General features: G+C 37.7%; 1 protein-coding gene across 2 annotated transcripts; it reads right to left on the bottom strand.

Moving 5' to 3' along the window:
- Window positions 1-714: 714 nt before the first annotated feature.
- Window positions 715-12,010, bottom strand: LOC137386988 (protein lin-54 homolog). Of its 2 annotated transcripts, none has more exons than XM_068073249.1 (9): window positions 11,765-12,010; window positions 11,245-11,398; window positions 10,042-10,197; window positions 9,276-9,460; window positions 5,966-6,174; window positions 3,396-3,541; window positions 2,923-3,014; window positions 2,384-2,544; window positions 715-1,490 (listed from the first exon to the last, which is right to left on the bottom strand). In XM_068073249.1, the coding sequence occupies exons 1-9, from the start codon at window positions 12,005-12,007 to the stop codon at window positions 1,313-1,315; spliced, it is 1,524 nt and encodes a 507-aa protein (XP_067929350.1). In that variant the 5' UTR covers window positions 12,008-12,010; the 3' UTR covers window positions 715-1,312. The 2 variants fall into 2 exon arrangements, with proteins under 2 accessions (XP_067929350.1, XP_067929351.1); XM_068073250.1 differs by having other exon boundaries at window positions 10,057-10,197.
- Between the last annotated feature and the right edge of the window lie 1,053 nt (window positions 12,011-13,063).

Below are 13,063 nucleotides of genomic sequence, written 5' to 3'. Positions count from 1 at the left end.
AAAAAAACAACTAAGGTATATTGAATTGTTTGCTTGGTTGTTCTTTCCTATTTAGGATAAGTTAACGTTGCTAATTCTCTTCGGAGCTCATTTCTTATTGATGGAATGCATGCCCTTTTCATATGAAATGAATGAATTTCTTAACTGTATCTTCAGTAGCTATAGGCTTGTATCAGCGTTTTGTTTCATCGTCATAGTAGTGATATATGCGATGTATACGCTATCATATTTAACGTGTTCTTAAAGTCAAACCAATTGGATTTACATATATTGTACATTTTATCTCTGTTTCAAGTTGTTCACGCTCATGTGGTAAATTATGTGTTGTAGGATGCGCACGCAGCATCGAATATGCTTATATCTGATGACGAATTGATTGAATTATCAGTTAAAGACCTAAATAAACTTTTAAAAGGCAAGAATAAAGAACAAGTTCTCATCCTTAAACAAAGAAGGCGGACACTGAAAAATAGAGGATATGCAGCAAATTGCAGAGAAAAACGACTTTCTCAAAAAGACATTTTGGAAAATGAAAAGCGTGCGCTTGAAACGGAAATTGAAGAACTGCGAAAAGAATCCAGCCAAATGCAGAAAGAAGTTGGAGAAATGAACCAAAAATATGCTGCTCTGTTGCGATTCAAATCAAAACAGCTTAGTCAAATGTCAAATAAAACAGATGGCAGTAGAAACCAGCCAAAGTGAACCAGATGTCATTTCACATTTTCTTACTGAAGCCCAAAACCTAACATATCGGAAAAATATGCTTTGCTCACTATCAAATATAACCTTTTATCTTCTAACTATCTTTTACCAGACAACACCATGAGATTGATGGTGGAGAAACTTAACTATATTTGAATCGAGATCAAGGTTTGGCATTCATACACAGATGCAACTATATATAAAACAGTGTGATATCACTGAAAATGAAGGGTACTGACTCAGCTTGAACTAAGCAAACTAGATTGTAAATAATATTTTGTACAAGTTTATACATTCATAAATATACAAAACTGATGGATGGAGAACAAAGAGATTTATCACTGCATCTTTGCTTGATTGTCAAGATGGACAAAAGAACGTACGGTAGAAGCCTCACATTTCATTAGATATTAATGGTATCTGGCCAAAATGATATAGCGATTACTGGAATGAGGAAGTGTATTCCAACTAATTGTATGCAAACTATAAAGAATATTAGTATTTGCACAGTATTTAGATTTGATATTGTTTCTAAAGTATAAACCTGTAAAGATGAGTTGGTGTAAAACCACTGTTATTCTTTGAAGCTTTGTTTCCATATAAATATTGCTCATCGTCTTTGACTGCTGGCTTTAATAAGCTCTGATAGACATCGTCCGTATTCTTCCAATATAACCTTTTCTGTTGTGCTATCTTTGCATTTGGCCATCTCAGCCTCTCGACATTGAGCTACTAGGCAATCTATTATCGCTTCTATCACAGACTTTTTGAGGTAGGTGTGAGGTGACCTGTGGGGTATAGGAAGGAAATTGTGACATTAAAGCAAAGAATTGTTAACGCCTACACAATCAGGTAGCTTGATACTTGTGAAAGGTATAGCATTCAGATTCTGTGAGAAAACTTATGAAGTTAGTAAAAATACATTTCTCCCCTAACATCGTCCAAGATTTAAGACCTGGTGGGTCAAGCATTTATGGCAAGTTTCACACTCTTTATTCACAGATCATTTACTCAATACATGGTGAAGAGAGCATAGCCAGCTGTGGCAATTATAGACCTTGATAGTTGAATTAGAATACCAAACTTTCACACAACGAGAACAAAAGGAAAAATGGTGAAACTCGAATAAGTTGAAGATGTTTTCCTTTTAAACTGTGACGCGTGAGCCAATTGTATGAGAAATAACATACCATAACCTTTTATAACATTCCAATCATTTTTGGGATGCAGTTTCTATTTCTAATCCTATGCTGATGAATTTGCTAAAGTGAAACTGAATGATAGTTTTACACTAAACTATGGCTGCTAAAAGATGTACTAGCTAATGGTACGCCGGTAGACTATAATATTAGTAGTGCATAAAGCTGTTTTCCTCGAGGATCAATTGTTTAACCAGCAGATCAAATTTGTTTTATGATTCACAAATGTCTTAGATTAAATAGTAACATAATAAACCAACTTCAACTCATTAAGACATAGATTTTAGCAATAAATGTGACTGGTTCATAGTCACAAGCCCTATAAACAGATTCAATGTAGATATATTGAATTTGCAGACACAGCTGGATTGAGCCATTTCCTATGTTGATAAAACTATCACACCTGACAAAGCCTTCGAATTGATGTAATATGTGTTTAAACTTTCAGGCGGTGCCTCAATTTTAGTGCACAAATCACTTACGGGGTTTCTGGAACGTATGATGAAGGATTGTGAGGCATGTTTGAGATCTGGGAGTGCCTGAAATCAGCAGCGTCAGCGAGATGCATAAGTCCTTTGCTATCATGTCCTTCACAGTTCTTGCAGCCAACACATTTGCACATGCTCCCACACGGAATCTTGGCCTTGGTTAAATTATAACTAATAGATGAGTTTACAATGACCTTTGAAGGTGACATTGTCCATGCAACTCCAAATAAACAGAGGAAAAAAGAAATTTCAAAATAAAACCAAAGGAAATACAAGAGGTATCAAACGATTAACTTTGCTTTACTCTCTCATAATTTCGCTTAAAGGGTAGGCTAACATATTCCTTAGCATCAATAGCGAAGAATTGGGAGATTTTTTAGTACTATGCAGTAGTTTAGAAAACTTTGAAAGCCCACCAACCTACTTTGGAAGTCATGTGTAATATTATTATCCGAATTCGCAAAACATAACTTGAAACATTTACTTCCAAGTTGCTAAGCAATTCGAGGGAGGAGAAGACAGGCTAACAATACCTCATAGCATTCACAGTAGTTCTTTAAACATCCCGACCTTTTGCAATTGCATCCTTTCTGATGCCTCCTAGCATCAGCTTTTGTGCTTTTACCTGACAAAAGCATTAGCTACAACTGTTCAGGCAGATTTAACTTGTAACACAAGTGTAAAGGTTTTAATGATTGTTACCTTACTAAGATCTTTTTGATCATATAGTGAAAATACAAAATAAACACAAATAACGCATTCATTCTACATAATGTGCGACAGATACATTCAGTTAGTATACCATACATAAGGCATGTTTAGATACAGACATATTCAGTTAGTCTAGCATACATAAGGTATGTTATCATGAAGATGAGGTGAGGTGGTAAGGCGCAGAGCACCATGTGTCACGCGGAAATATGGATTTCCCATCATGTAGCCACTGACTAGCAGTTGATTCCACTACTAACACAAAGGGGATACAGTGAGAAATTGAAGCACTCACCAATCTTAGGGTGAAAAGCTTGTGGATTCCTTTCAAGACATTGCTTGACAGCCTTTTGCCGTTCCTCTTCATGGTCGAGGTTGTTGTAGCAATTCTGACAGTTGCAGTTTGAACAAAACTCCCCATTGGCAAAGCAGTCGCAATATCTGAATACACAACACTAAAACTCAGACCTGGAAGCGGTAAATAATTCCCATTTTGCCAATAATCATAATAAAAATAATGAATGGTTAATATTCCTCAATCTACAGACGAGTCAGTTATTACAATACTATTATAGCTGTGTCTGTCCATTTGTCCAGCAAAACAGACAGTATCAGACCGGATTCAAACTGTCAACTTTCAGCACGATCGACTAAACACTGCTATTTGTCTGCCTTCAGTTATTCCAGAATAATTGTTCGTATAGTTATTACACCTGATGATCTCTCATGGCGTCCTGGTCTGTCAGGGTAGTAGTGAGTCATAAATGATACCCGATAGTCAGTTATGAAGAGTTTATTGTCTTAATAAGATAAATATCAGACTTCGAGGCTAACTGTGCTAGACAGTGTTTTGAAGCACATCAATTACATAAGTACTTTTATCATATATTTCAGTACATCAGAATCTTGGCTTTCGAATGAGCCTATATTCAATACACAAAGAATAATAGAACTATGAAAAACAGGGTGTCAAAACTATGTCCTGCAATAAAAAACACTTGGTTGTGGTTCCCACGATGTGACGTCATAATTATCATTTAGCCTTTGGTCATCCATCCCTTTCGCCGCCATTGAGGCTGCGCTTTTCTGTGACAATCGGTGCTCTTAAACCCAGAGAGCGCTAATAATAAACTAGCATTCCAGATAATCAATAACGCCCGGGGATCGTGCTAACGCCCGACCAATACAAACACATGTTCTGGATTAATAGATTTCGGGTGATTGTTAGAGTTTACTTTTTCATCTTTTCGTTCATTTTAAACATTTATAGTAATTATTATCACATCATATGATGGCATTGTTTGTCCCATACAGAAATGATTAATAACTTGATTAATAACTAATTAGTAATTAAGTATCAAAAGAAAAAAATATAAAAATTAAAATATTTATATTATATTCGTATAAATTACAGTATATGGAAAATAAAAAACAGGTGTATCGGACAGTTAAATTAATCAAATTGTGTATGTCACTAGCCTATAGGCAGATTAAGTTATTTACAGTAGGCTTCTCTATTTTGAGCAATCCCGGAGTGCAGTGAGTCAACCCCAACGATTGATTTAATTCAACTGACTTCTACAACAAAATTGAACAAAAACAGAAATGACTACTAACAACATACCTGGTTGTTAGTACCAGTAACCACTTATGGTGGTAAAGGTAATGAAATCACATCGATTAAATTGTGACCTGGAGTGGAGTAGCCCTAAGATTATATGTAAATTGCACTCTTGCGAGATCATGCAATGCTTGAAATTAATTAGCCTCAGTCGTGGCCCTCAACATCACAAAAAAAGAGGGCTAGTGCATAATATCATCGGAAAAATATAGTTTGGTGCATGGAATCTGGGTTATTTATTATACAAATAATCTGTACATGGAGAGCTAATGACACTGATTGATTTGTCATCTTCATTGGTTCTCTGGAGTTGTCCTACCATCACCTGTGACTAACGTCATTATCGTAGTTGATAAATATAAGCGGTAAGCGATAAAAATAAGCGGTAAGAGTACACAACACCGCATATGAAAATTGTGCCGTCACAATTTCCGAGCCTATACTATTGAAAATTTCTGAGCTCTGGTAGAGCTCTGGGGAAATCCTATAAACACCAACCAATGTCTGTCTTACTATCTCAAAATATGGCTCATTTGAAAGCCAAGATATTGAAGAATCTGAATATGCTGAAACAGCACTTATGTAATTTATGTGCTTTAAATGTTGACTTGCAACAAAATTCACATTACAATTATTTGGTATCAAAAGATTCACCATGTCTTACTCTGCTGTGTTGTAGGTGCAAAATATGTGGAAATGTGATTACAAGCTCTTAAAAGCTAAAAAACTAATAAATAATAGCCACCATTACGAAACTATTGTAGATTAGAATCCCTTTCCTAAATGGCTTCAAAACGGATTCTAATCTATGGTGGTTTCGCGATGGCGGCGATTAACTGTTAGTTTTTGAACTTTTAAGAGCTTGTAATCCCATTTCCACATATTTTGCACCTACAACACAGAATAGTAAGACATGGTGAATCTTTTGATACCAAATAACTGCAATGTGAATTTTGTTGCAAGTCAACCTTTAAAGAAAAATATGACACTTTTTAATACCAGGATTATAGCCAATTTTGTGAAACCTAATGATACTTATATCTAAAAATATTTTGTATACTTAACTGCTAGTTTAGTTCAATGAACAGTTGGATGTCCATGAGCTCGGATTTCTGTATCACTTCAAACGACCTATCTTTAAGTTGTCGCAACAACCAATCAGCAATTACAAATTCTTGAAGGGATTGGTGCTTATTATAACGAGAATAGCACAAAAGCTTTCTTATGGAGGTGTAAATACTTACAACTTTAGACATTGTGATTTAGTACAGTTGCATGGCTTCTTTTGTTTGCTGGCATCTGGTGCTGGACTGTTACCCATAGGAACTGAAGGTTGCGGAGGGTGGGAGTTGTTGGTAACTCCTGGGTCCCCTGAATTATATTCCTGAGATCTGATCAGAGTCTGTCCTACCATCGGGTACATCTGCTTGCCAGCAATATTGGTGGGCGGAGCCTAGTCGCATATTTAAAATCACCATACCATGTAGCACAAACAGTTCAAGCATGACTACAATGTCAAGCCACAGATTTTTGTTAGTCGGATATGAAGATGGAAATTAACCTATATAATGTAAATCGCAGTGTTTATCTTTTTACCTTTTTGTTAAACCCTGTGACCAGTTATGGCAAGTAAAATCTCTCTTTGAAAAATTTGCACAGCACTGGGTTTGATCTTAGGACCTCCAGATCTGCAGGCGACGAATTTAGCCATCAAGTTACACGGAATACAATGGATTCATTAGGCAAATAGTCATTATATTGGTTAAAATACTCACGCTTAAAGCGCTTGCTTGTGCTTACTAACTCGCACTGTTGATCGTTACACGTAATGATTGTTAGGCTGGCCCAAAACGTAGGTATTGTTTTAGTAAAATTTTAGTAAAGATCTATCTTTCCAGATAAGCTACTAAAATTCATAAGGTAATTAATATATTACCCTTGCAATGCCAGGCATTCGGCTAGTAAGGAATACATAACAACGTCTTTGACAGTCAACTTGTTTACTTTATAATAAAAAAGCGCAAAGTTCTGAGAGTGAAACATGGGTGAGCAGTAAAATCCCTTTAGGCATGGCAGTTCACAATTCTATGATCCATGGCTATGAAATGTAATTTAAATTACACACGTAAAATGTTCTTGGGACAGTCTAATTCAGATTATGAAACATTGACTATTATAAGCCAGCACTTGTACTAGAACATTAACTTAGCATATTAATATCATGCTATTAGCTCTTTACATTCCAATTCCATTCTATTATAATATGAGAGAAAAATAGAACAATCTTTTATCCACGTTGCACTCATAGAAATATCAGGAAAGAGAGAGGAATGATCTCTAGGTCTGATATTCAGTGCATGACTTTCTTAAAGTAAAACTAAGACAACTTTACCAAAAGAATAGCATGGTGGATATGAAAAAGAAAACAGCAAAAGACCGTTTATTTGAAGTTTTTAATGCACATAAATTGTGGATATTGAGAAAAAACAAAAGTAAACACGTTTTTGTGGTACTTTTGGGCTTAAAGAAATTATAACTAGCAAGTTAAATTTCCCATACTTAAACAAAGAAGATGTTAACAAAGAAGATTTACAAATTGAGATAAGTTAAAAACATAATTAATCAGTTATTAATTAATTAAAACATAATTAATCAGTTATATTATTGATCTACAAGCAATGGCCAAGTTGCCTCGTTTATGTGAAGCATATCTGCCGGCAATGACAATAATACAGAACATTCAACTTGACCAAGCAAAGTCTCTTACAAATAACTGAAATACAAAAAATTGAACCCAAGCAACGAGATACATCCAAAGACTACAGACACCTTTAAAAAGAAAACACAGGATAGAAAACAATTTCTTTTGCTTCTACTAGCTTTTCTCCATTCACCGTGTGGTCGCTGCTAGCCACTAGTACTAAGTGTGGTCACTGTTAGCCACTGGTACTAAGTGTGGTCACTGCTAGCCACTGGCACTAAGTGTGGTCACTGCTAGCCACTGGTACTAAGTGGGGTCGCTGCTAGCCACTGGTACTAAGTGTGGTCGCTGCTAGCCACTGGTACTAAGTGTGGTCGCTGCTAGCCACTGGTACTAAGTGTGGTCGGTGCTAGCCACTGGTACTAAGTGGGGTCGCTGCTAACCACTGGCACTAAGTGTGGTCGCTGCTAGCCACTGGTACTAAGTGTGGTCACTGCTTGCCACTGGTACTAAGTGTGGTCACTGCTAGCCACTGGCACTAAGTGTGGTCACTGCTAGCCACTGGTACTAAGTGGGGTCGCTGCTAGCCACTGGCACTAAGTGTGGTCGCTGCTAGCCACTGGTACTAAGTGTGGTCGCTGCTAGCCACTGGTACTAAGTGTGGTCGCTGCTAGCCACTGGTACTAAGTGTGGCAGCTGCTAGCCACCGGTACTAAGTGTGGTCACTGCTAGCCACTGGTACTAAGTGGGGTCGCTGCTAGCCACCGGTACTAAGTGTGGTCACTGCTAGCCACTGGTACTAAGTGGGGTCGCTGCTAGCCACCGGTACTAAGTGTGGTCGCTGCTAGCCACTGGTACTAAGTGTGGTCGCTGCTAGCCACTGGTACTAAGTGTGGTCACTGCTAGCCACTGGCACTAAGTGTGGTCACTGCTAGCCACTGGTACTAAGTGTGGTCACTGCTAGCCACTGGCACTAAGGGTGGTCACTGCTAGCCACTGGTACTAAGTGTAGTTGCTGCTAGCCACCAGTTCTAAGTGGGGTCGCTGCTAGCCACTGGTACTAAGTGTGGTCGCTGCTAGCCACTGGTACTAAGTGTGGTCGCTGCTAGCCACTGGTACTAAGTGTGGTAGCTAGTAGCCACTGGTACTAAGTGTGGTCGCTGCTAGCCACTGGTACTAAGTGTGGTCACTGCTAGCCACCGGTACTAAGTGTGGTCACTGCTAGCCACTGGTACTAAGTGTGGTCACTGCTAGCCACTGGTACTAAGTGTGGTAGCTGCTAGCCACTGGTACTAAGTGTGGTCGCTGCTAGCCACTGGTACTAAGTGTGGTCACTGCTAGCCACTGGCACTAAGTGTGGTCACTGCTAGCCACTGGTACTAAGTGTGGTCACTGCTAGCCACTGGTACTAAGTGTGGTCACTGCTAGCCACTGGCACTAAGTGTGGTCACTGCTAGCCACTGGCACTAAGTGTGGTCGCTGCTAGCCACTGGTATTAAGTGTGGTAGCTGCTAGCCACTGGTACTAAGTGTGGTCGCTGCTAGCCACTAGTACTAAGTGTAGTCTCTGCTAGCCACTGGCACTAAGTGTGGTCACTGCTAGCCACTGGCACTAAGTGTGGTCACTGCTAGCCACCGGTACTAAGTGTGGTCGCTGCTAGCCACCGGTACTAAGTGTGGTCGCTGCTAGCCACTGGTACTAAGTGTGGTCACTGCTAGCCACTGGCACTAAGTGTGGTTGCTGCTAGCCACTGGTACCAATGATGGTTGGTTGACGCACAGGAGCAAAGCTATCAACGATCTCCCACACAGTTCCACACTTATGAAGAGGTTACATAAATGTATTCAACTGACCTTTGGCATGATGGTGTGATTAGTGGGAAGGAAAGCAAGCATTTGACCTGAGGCATCAGAACTAGAGAGGATGGTAGTTCCAGGAGGGAGCTGAGACTTGATTTGAGCGAGCGATTGTGTTCCAGAGATTCTGAGCGTTTGATTGTTAGCTGCCGGAAGTAGAACCCGTTGTCCATTTGTAGCGCCTGGTATGGAAACTGATGTCTTTCAAAACGAGATGCCTCAATTGAGATGACATCGAAACAATACAATCAAACTTCTACATACAAAGTTAGCTCATCACGAAATTTACCCCATACGTCTTGAAACGGGATAAAAGTTGACTCAGGATGGCTAATACCAATGAGAATAGTGGAAATTATACAATTGAGGTTAGCCTCAAAACTCCTATCCGCCTGTTGTTCATAAAATCAGTTCAATGTTTCAGTAAATGATTTAATTAAAACTACCATATATTAAAATATTGTTAATATACATGTATGTAATATGATATAATGCAATATTGGTATATTATTACTATTATCTTTATCAATTGAATAGCATTACGGCTTCTACCGTACTTTTCGGACTAGAAGCTAGAACCTTAAGACTGCTCACACCATGAATCTACCTATAGAACTGAACCTTTCCCATCACACTTCTGCTATTCCTAAATGTTTAGTAATATTTATTTATTATTTAGGGCGACTGAGCTCTAGAAGAATCACTCATGGAAATAAACAACGCCCTTCCACGATCAACTACGTAATGACATAGTGACACCCACCAGTCAGTGGCCTACCAACAGTTTGATGTGGCTGAGGTGTTGGTTGAATATGATTGGCTGCCAGCTGGAGATGTTCCGTGTTAGAATTACCAGCGAAAGAATTCGGTCTAATAGGAGCCGCAATTACATGCTGACCAGGAGTTGCTAAACCATCCCCTGAAACAGACAAAACAGATATTAAGAGAGGCATGACAAGGTTCAAGACTACCCATTTTGCAAACCGACTACGAAATAGACTACTATGTTTTAAATGTACAACTACAATGAATAATGTATGCACAGAATAGCATTTTTTGCTAATTCTACGAAAGTGCATATATTGGCGCTGTTCTTCATGTATCAAATAGTTCTATTGAACACAGTCTATTGATCACTGAGCAACACAAACCACTATAACTAATAAAAATGCAGGACTCACTTGGAGAGTGGAATTTCTTCAAGTACTAAATAATCTCCACCTCTTGTGCTTTCTTACAACATTTCTAAGCAGTTCAGAACTTGACAAGAATTATAACTGATGTCATTGTCATTAGTTTTTCAATGAAATATGTTTACACATTTTATAACAAAAAATGATAGACTTACATTTGGTTAGCATACTAAAAATACGGAAAAGGGCCAAACTTCTCAATTTCACAAGCTTGCATTTGTAACTGTAAATATACAGCTAAAAGGCAACTCCAGACCGCATTGTGCTGAAGGCTAACCAAAAAAAGGCAAATCTGAATTTAGCTCTGACATAAATGAAGAGATAAAAATATCTGTCGCTTTCAAAATTTACATTTAAAGAATGTTAGGTAAAATTAGGTAAGAATAAATAGACACTGAAACAAAGACGATTCAATGAGGTTGTATGATGCTAAAATGGTAACGCTTGACATACCTTGCAATTCACAGTGAAGGTTTATTATTGAAAATACTAAAAAATATAATTCTAATATTATCAGTGTACATCCAAGTGTGGATATAATAAACTAGCAAATATTAAGTTTCTTACCAATTACAAATTTATCAAGCTAACCATAGAAAAACTCTGCGTGAATAAGGTTTAAATTAAGAGTGGAAATTTCACTTCTCTGTCGCCAAAGTCTCTTAATCATCCTGATTCTCCAGAGTTGAAGACATGAAAACAACTAAATTTTATTTTGCAAATCACTTTTAGAAAATTTACCGACTAAACTGCAGAATATGAGCTGAACCGACCTGGGTTTGAGACGATTCTCACATACTGCAATGAGTTGTTAGTTGCAGGTGGTTGATAGCATGTTGTATTCGTTGCCAGAGAGACTTGTTGAGCTGCTGCCGGTTGAACAGTTTGTTCCATAGTAGAAACAGTGACATAGGCACCCATGTCTTGCTAAAAAGTTATCAATAACAATATTCAGAATTTAATACATGTTTGGATGAGATATCGGATGTAGACCATTTATTCTTGTACACTGCAGGTATCTTAAAACTTATTAATTTTAGTAAAAGTAAAACTTGATTAAAAATCGATTAGTGAAAGTGTTGTTTAAAATCTGAGAACAACAGTCCTGACTTTATACGATGAACAATCATAATTTGCAACCTTTAGTCAGAACAAATACCATGGCACAGGTGATAACCCATCCCTTCTTTAGTTGTATTTGGTCTTATGCTAGGGTATTCACAAAAGCTTACAACGTAATTTAATGAAAATGCAACAATCCTTTGGAATATCTACAAATACCAAAATACCTACCTTAATGAATAATCTTGTTGGTGACAGAGACATAGTTTGTTTGTTCATTGAACTTTGAGCAGAAAGAACCTTAGTCGGTGTCCTCAACGATGCTGTCGGTGTATCACAAGTGTCAATCATTGATGTGATGTCTCCACCAGATTGCAATGATGGTGATGATAGAAGAAAGTTTTCTGCGTAGGTCTCAGTTTTAACATGGATAGTTGGCTCTGGTAGATTTAATTCTAGCCTTGACTCCATCATACACATAGGTCATCCCCTGAAACTACAGCGGCATAGTCTTCTTGAGTCGGTGAAACTAGTAGCCAGCAACACATGTTCCATAGCTTCAACATGCAATATCAGTTATTTAACTCTTTCACTACTTAATTTTTTGCTCATTCTGATGGAACTAATTCATGCTAAAAATTGCTTTGCCGACGTACACATAGTATTGTTGCTGTGAAAGCTTGAGTGTCTGTCATAGAGCTTTAAAGATGTGGTTGCGTCAAAAAGGTCGATTTAATGAAATTAAGACCAATAAAAGCCTCAAACATCAGCTACAACTTGATGTCATTTTTGTCTTTGTCGACTAACCCTGTCCAGAGATATATGCGTTTGAATGAGGCCATCTTTCAAAAAGCTTAGATTCCAGCGGGTGCTTCATAACTTAACGAAATGAGTGATACATCTGAAAAGAGTCCACAAGCGATAAATATAAGATCGTTTTATTAGCCAATCATTAGCACGAAATTTTTATGTAGGTGATAATAAATGTTATCACTCGTAAAACGCGTTGTCTGTGATCTCAAATTTAGGGATTTTACTCTATTATTAGATCGCATCGACATCTATATTTACTAAACTAATTAACATCATTACTTTAATGAATTACTCGATCGACACGTTTTATTGACGAACAACAGAATTGTAAAAATGTTTCCAGTTACTGCGTAGGTGACTCCGAGTTTTCTGAGCATCAGGTGGTTATAGTTTGGGACAGACAGCTTATAGTTAGAGCTGACAGGTGTCAGCAGCGTTATGCTACAGAGGAAAATAGGAGAATGGAAGTAAATTTATCTTTTACTTTGAGTCTCCTATAGATATTTTGTTGCGTTTACATTCTGATTATATTTCCCTGTTTGAGGCTATAATGTAATTCCCTGTGGGTGCGAGATATGGATGCACAGGGAGTTCTTGACGGCTTCTTTTTAATCCATAGCATCTAGCAATACAATGGCTTAGATTGATGAATATACTAAAGGTAATAAGTGTAGTACTCATTAATACATGTACTAATTAATAGAATTATAACTTTTT

The sequence above is a fragment of the Watersipora subatra genome, chromosome 2 (assembly GCF_963576615.1).
Source record: "Watersipora subatra chromosome 2, tzWatSuba1.1, whole genome shotgun sequence".
Taxonomy (NCBI): Eukaryota; Metazoa; Bryozoa; class Gymnolaemata; order Cheilostomatida; family Watersiporidae; genus Watersipora; species Watersipora subatra.
Note: the sequence above shows the minus strand (reverse complement) of the source record. Positions and strands in the feature narration are given on the sequence as shown.

Coding starts and splice junctions, on each gene's coding strand:
- LOC137386988 (XM_068073249.1), bottom strand. CDS start 12,007: ATGATGGAGTCAAGGCTAGAATTAAATCTACCAGAGCCAACTATCCAT. Junction 6,175..9,275: donor ATCACACCATCATGCCAAAG/GTCAGTTGAATA, acceptor ATATGCGACTAG/GCTCCGCCCACCAATATTGC. Junction 2,545..2,922: donor ACTACTGTGAATGCTATGAG/GTATTGTTAGCC, acceptor AATTTAACCAAG/GCCAAGATTCCGTGTGGGAG.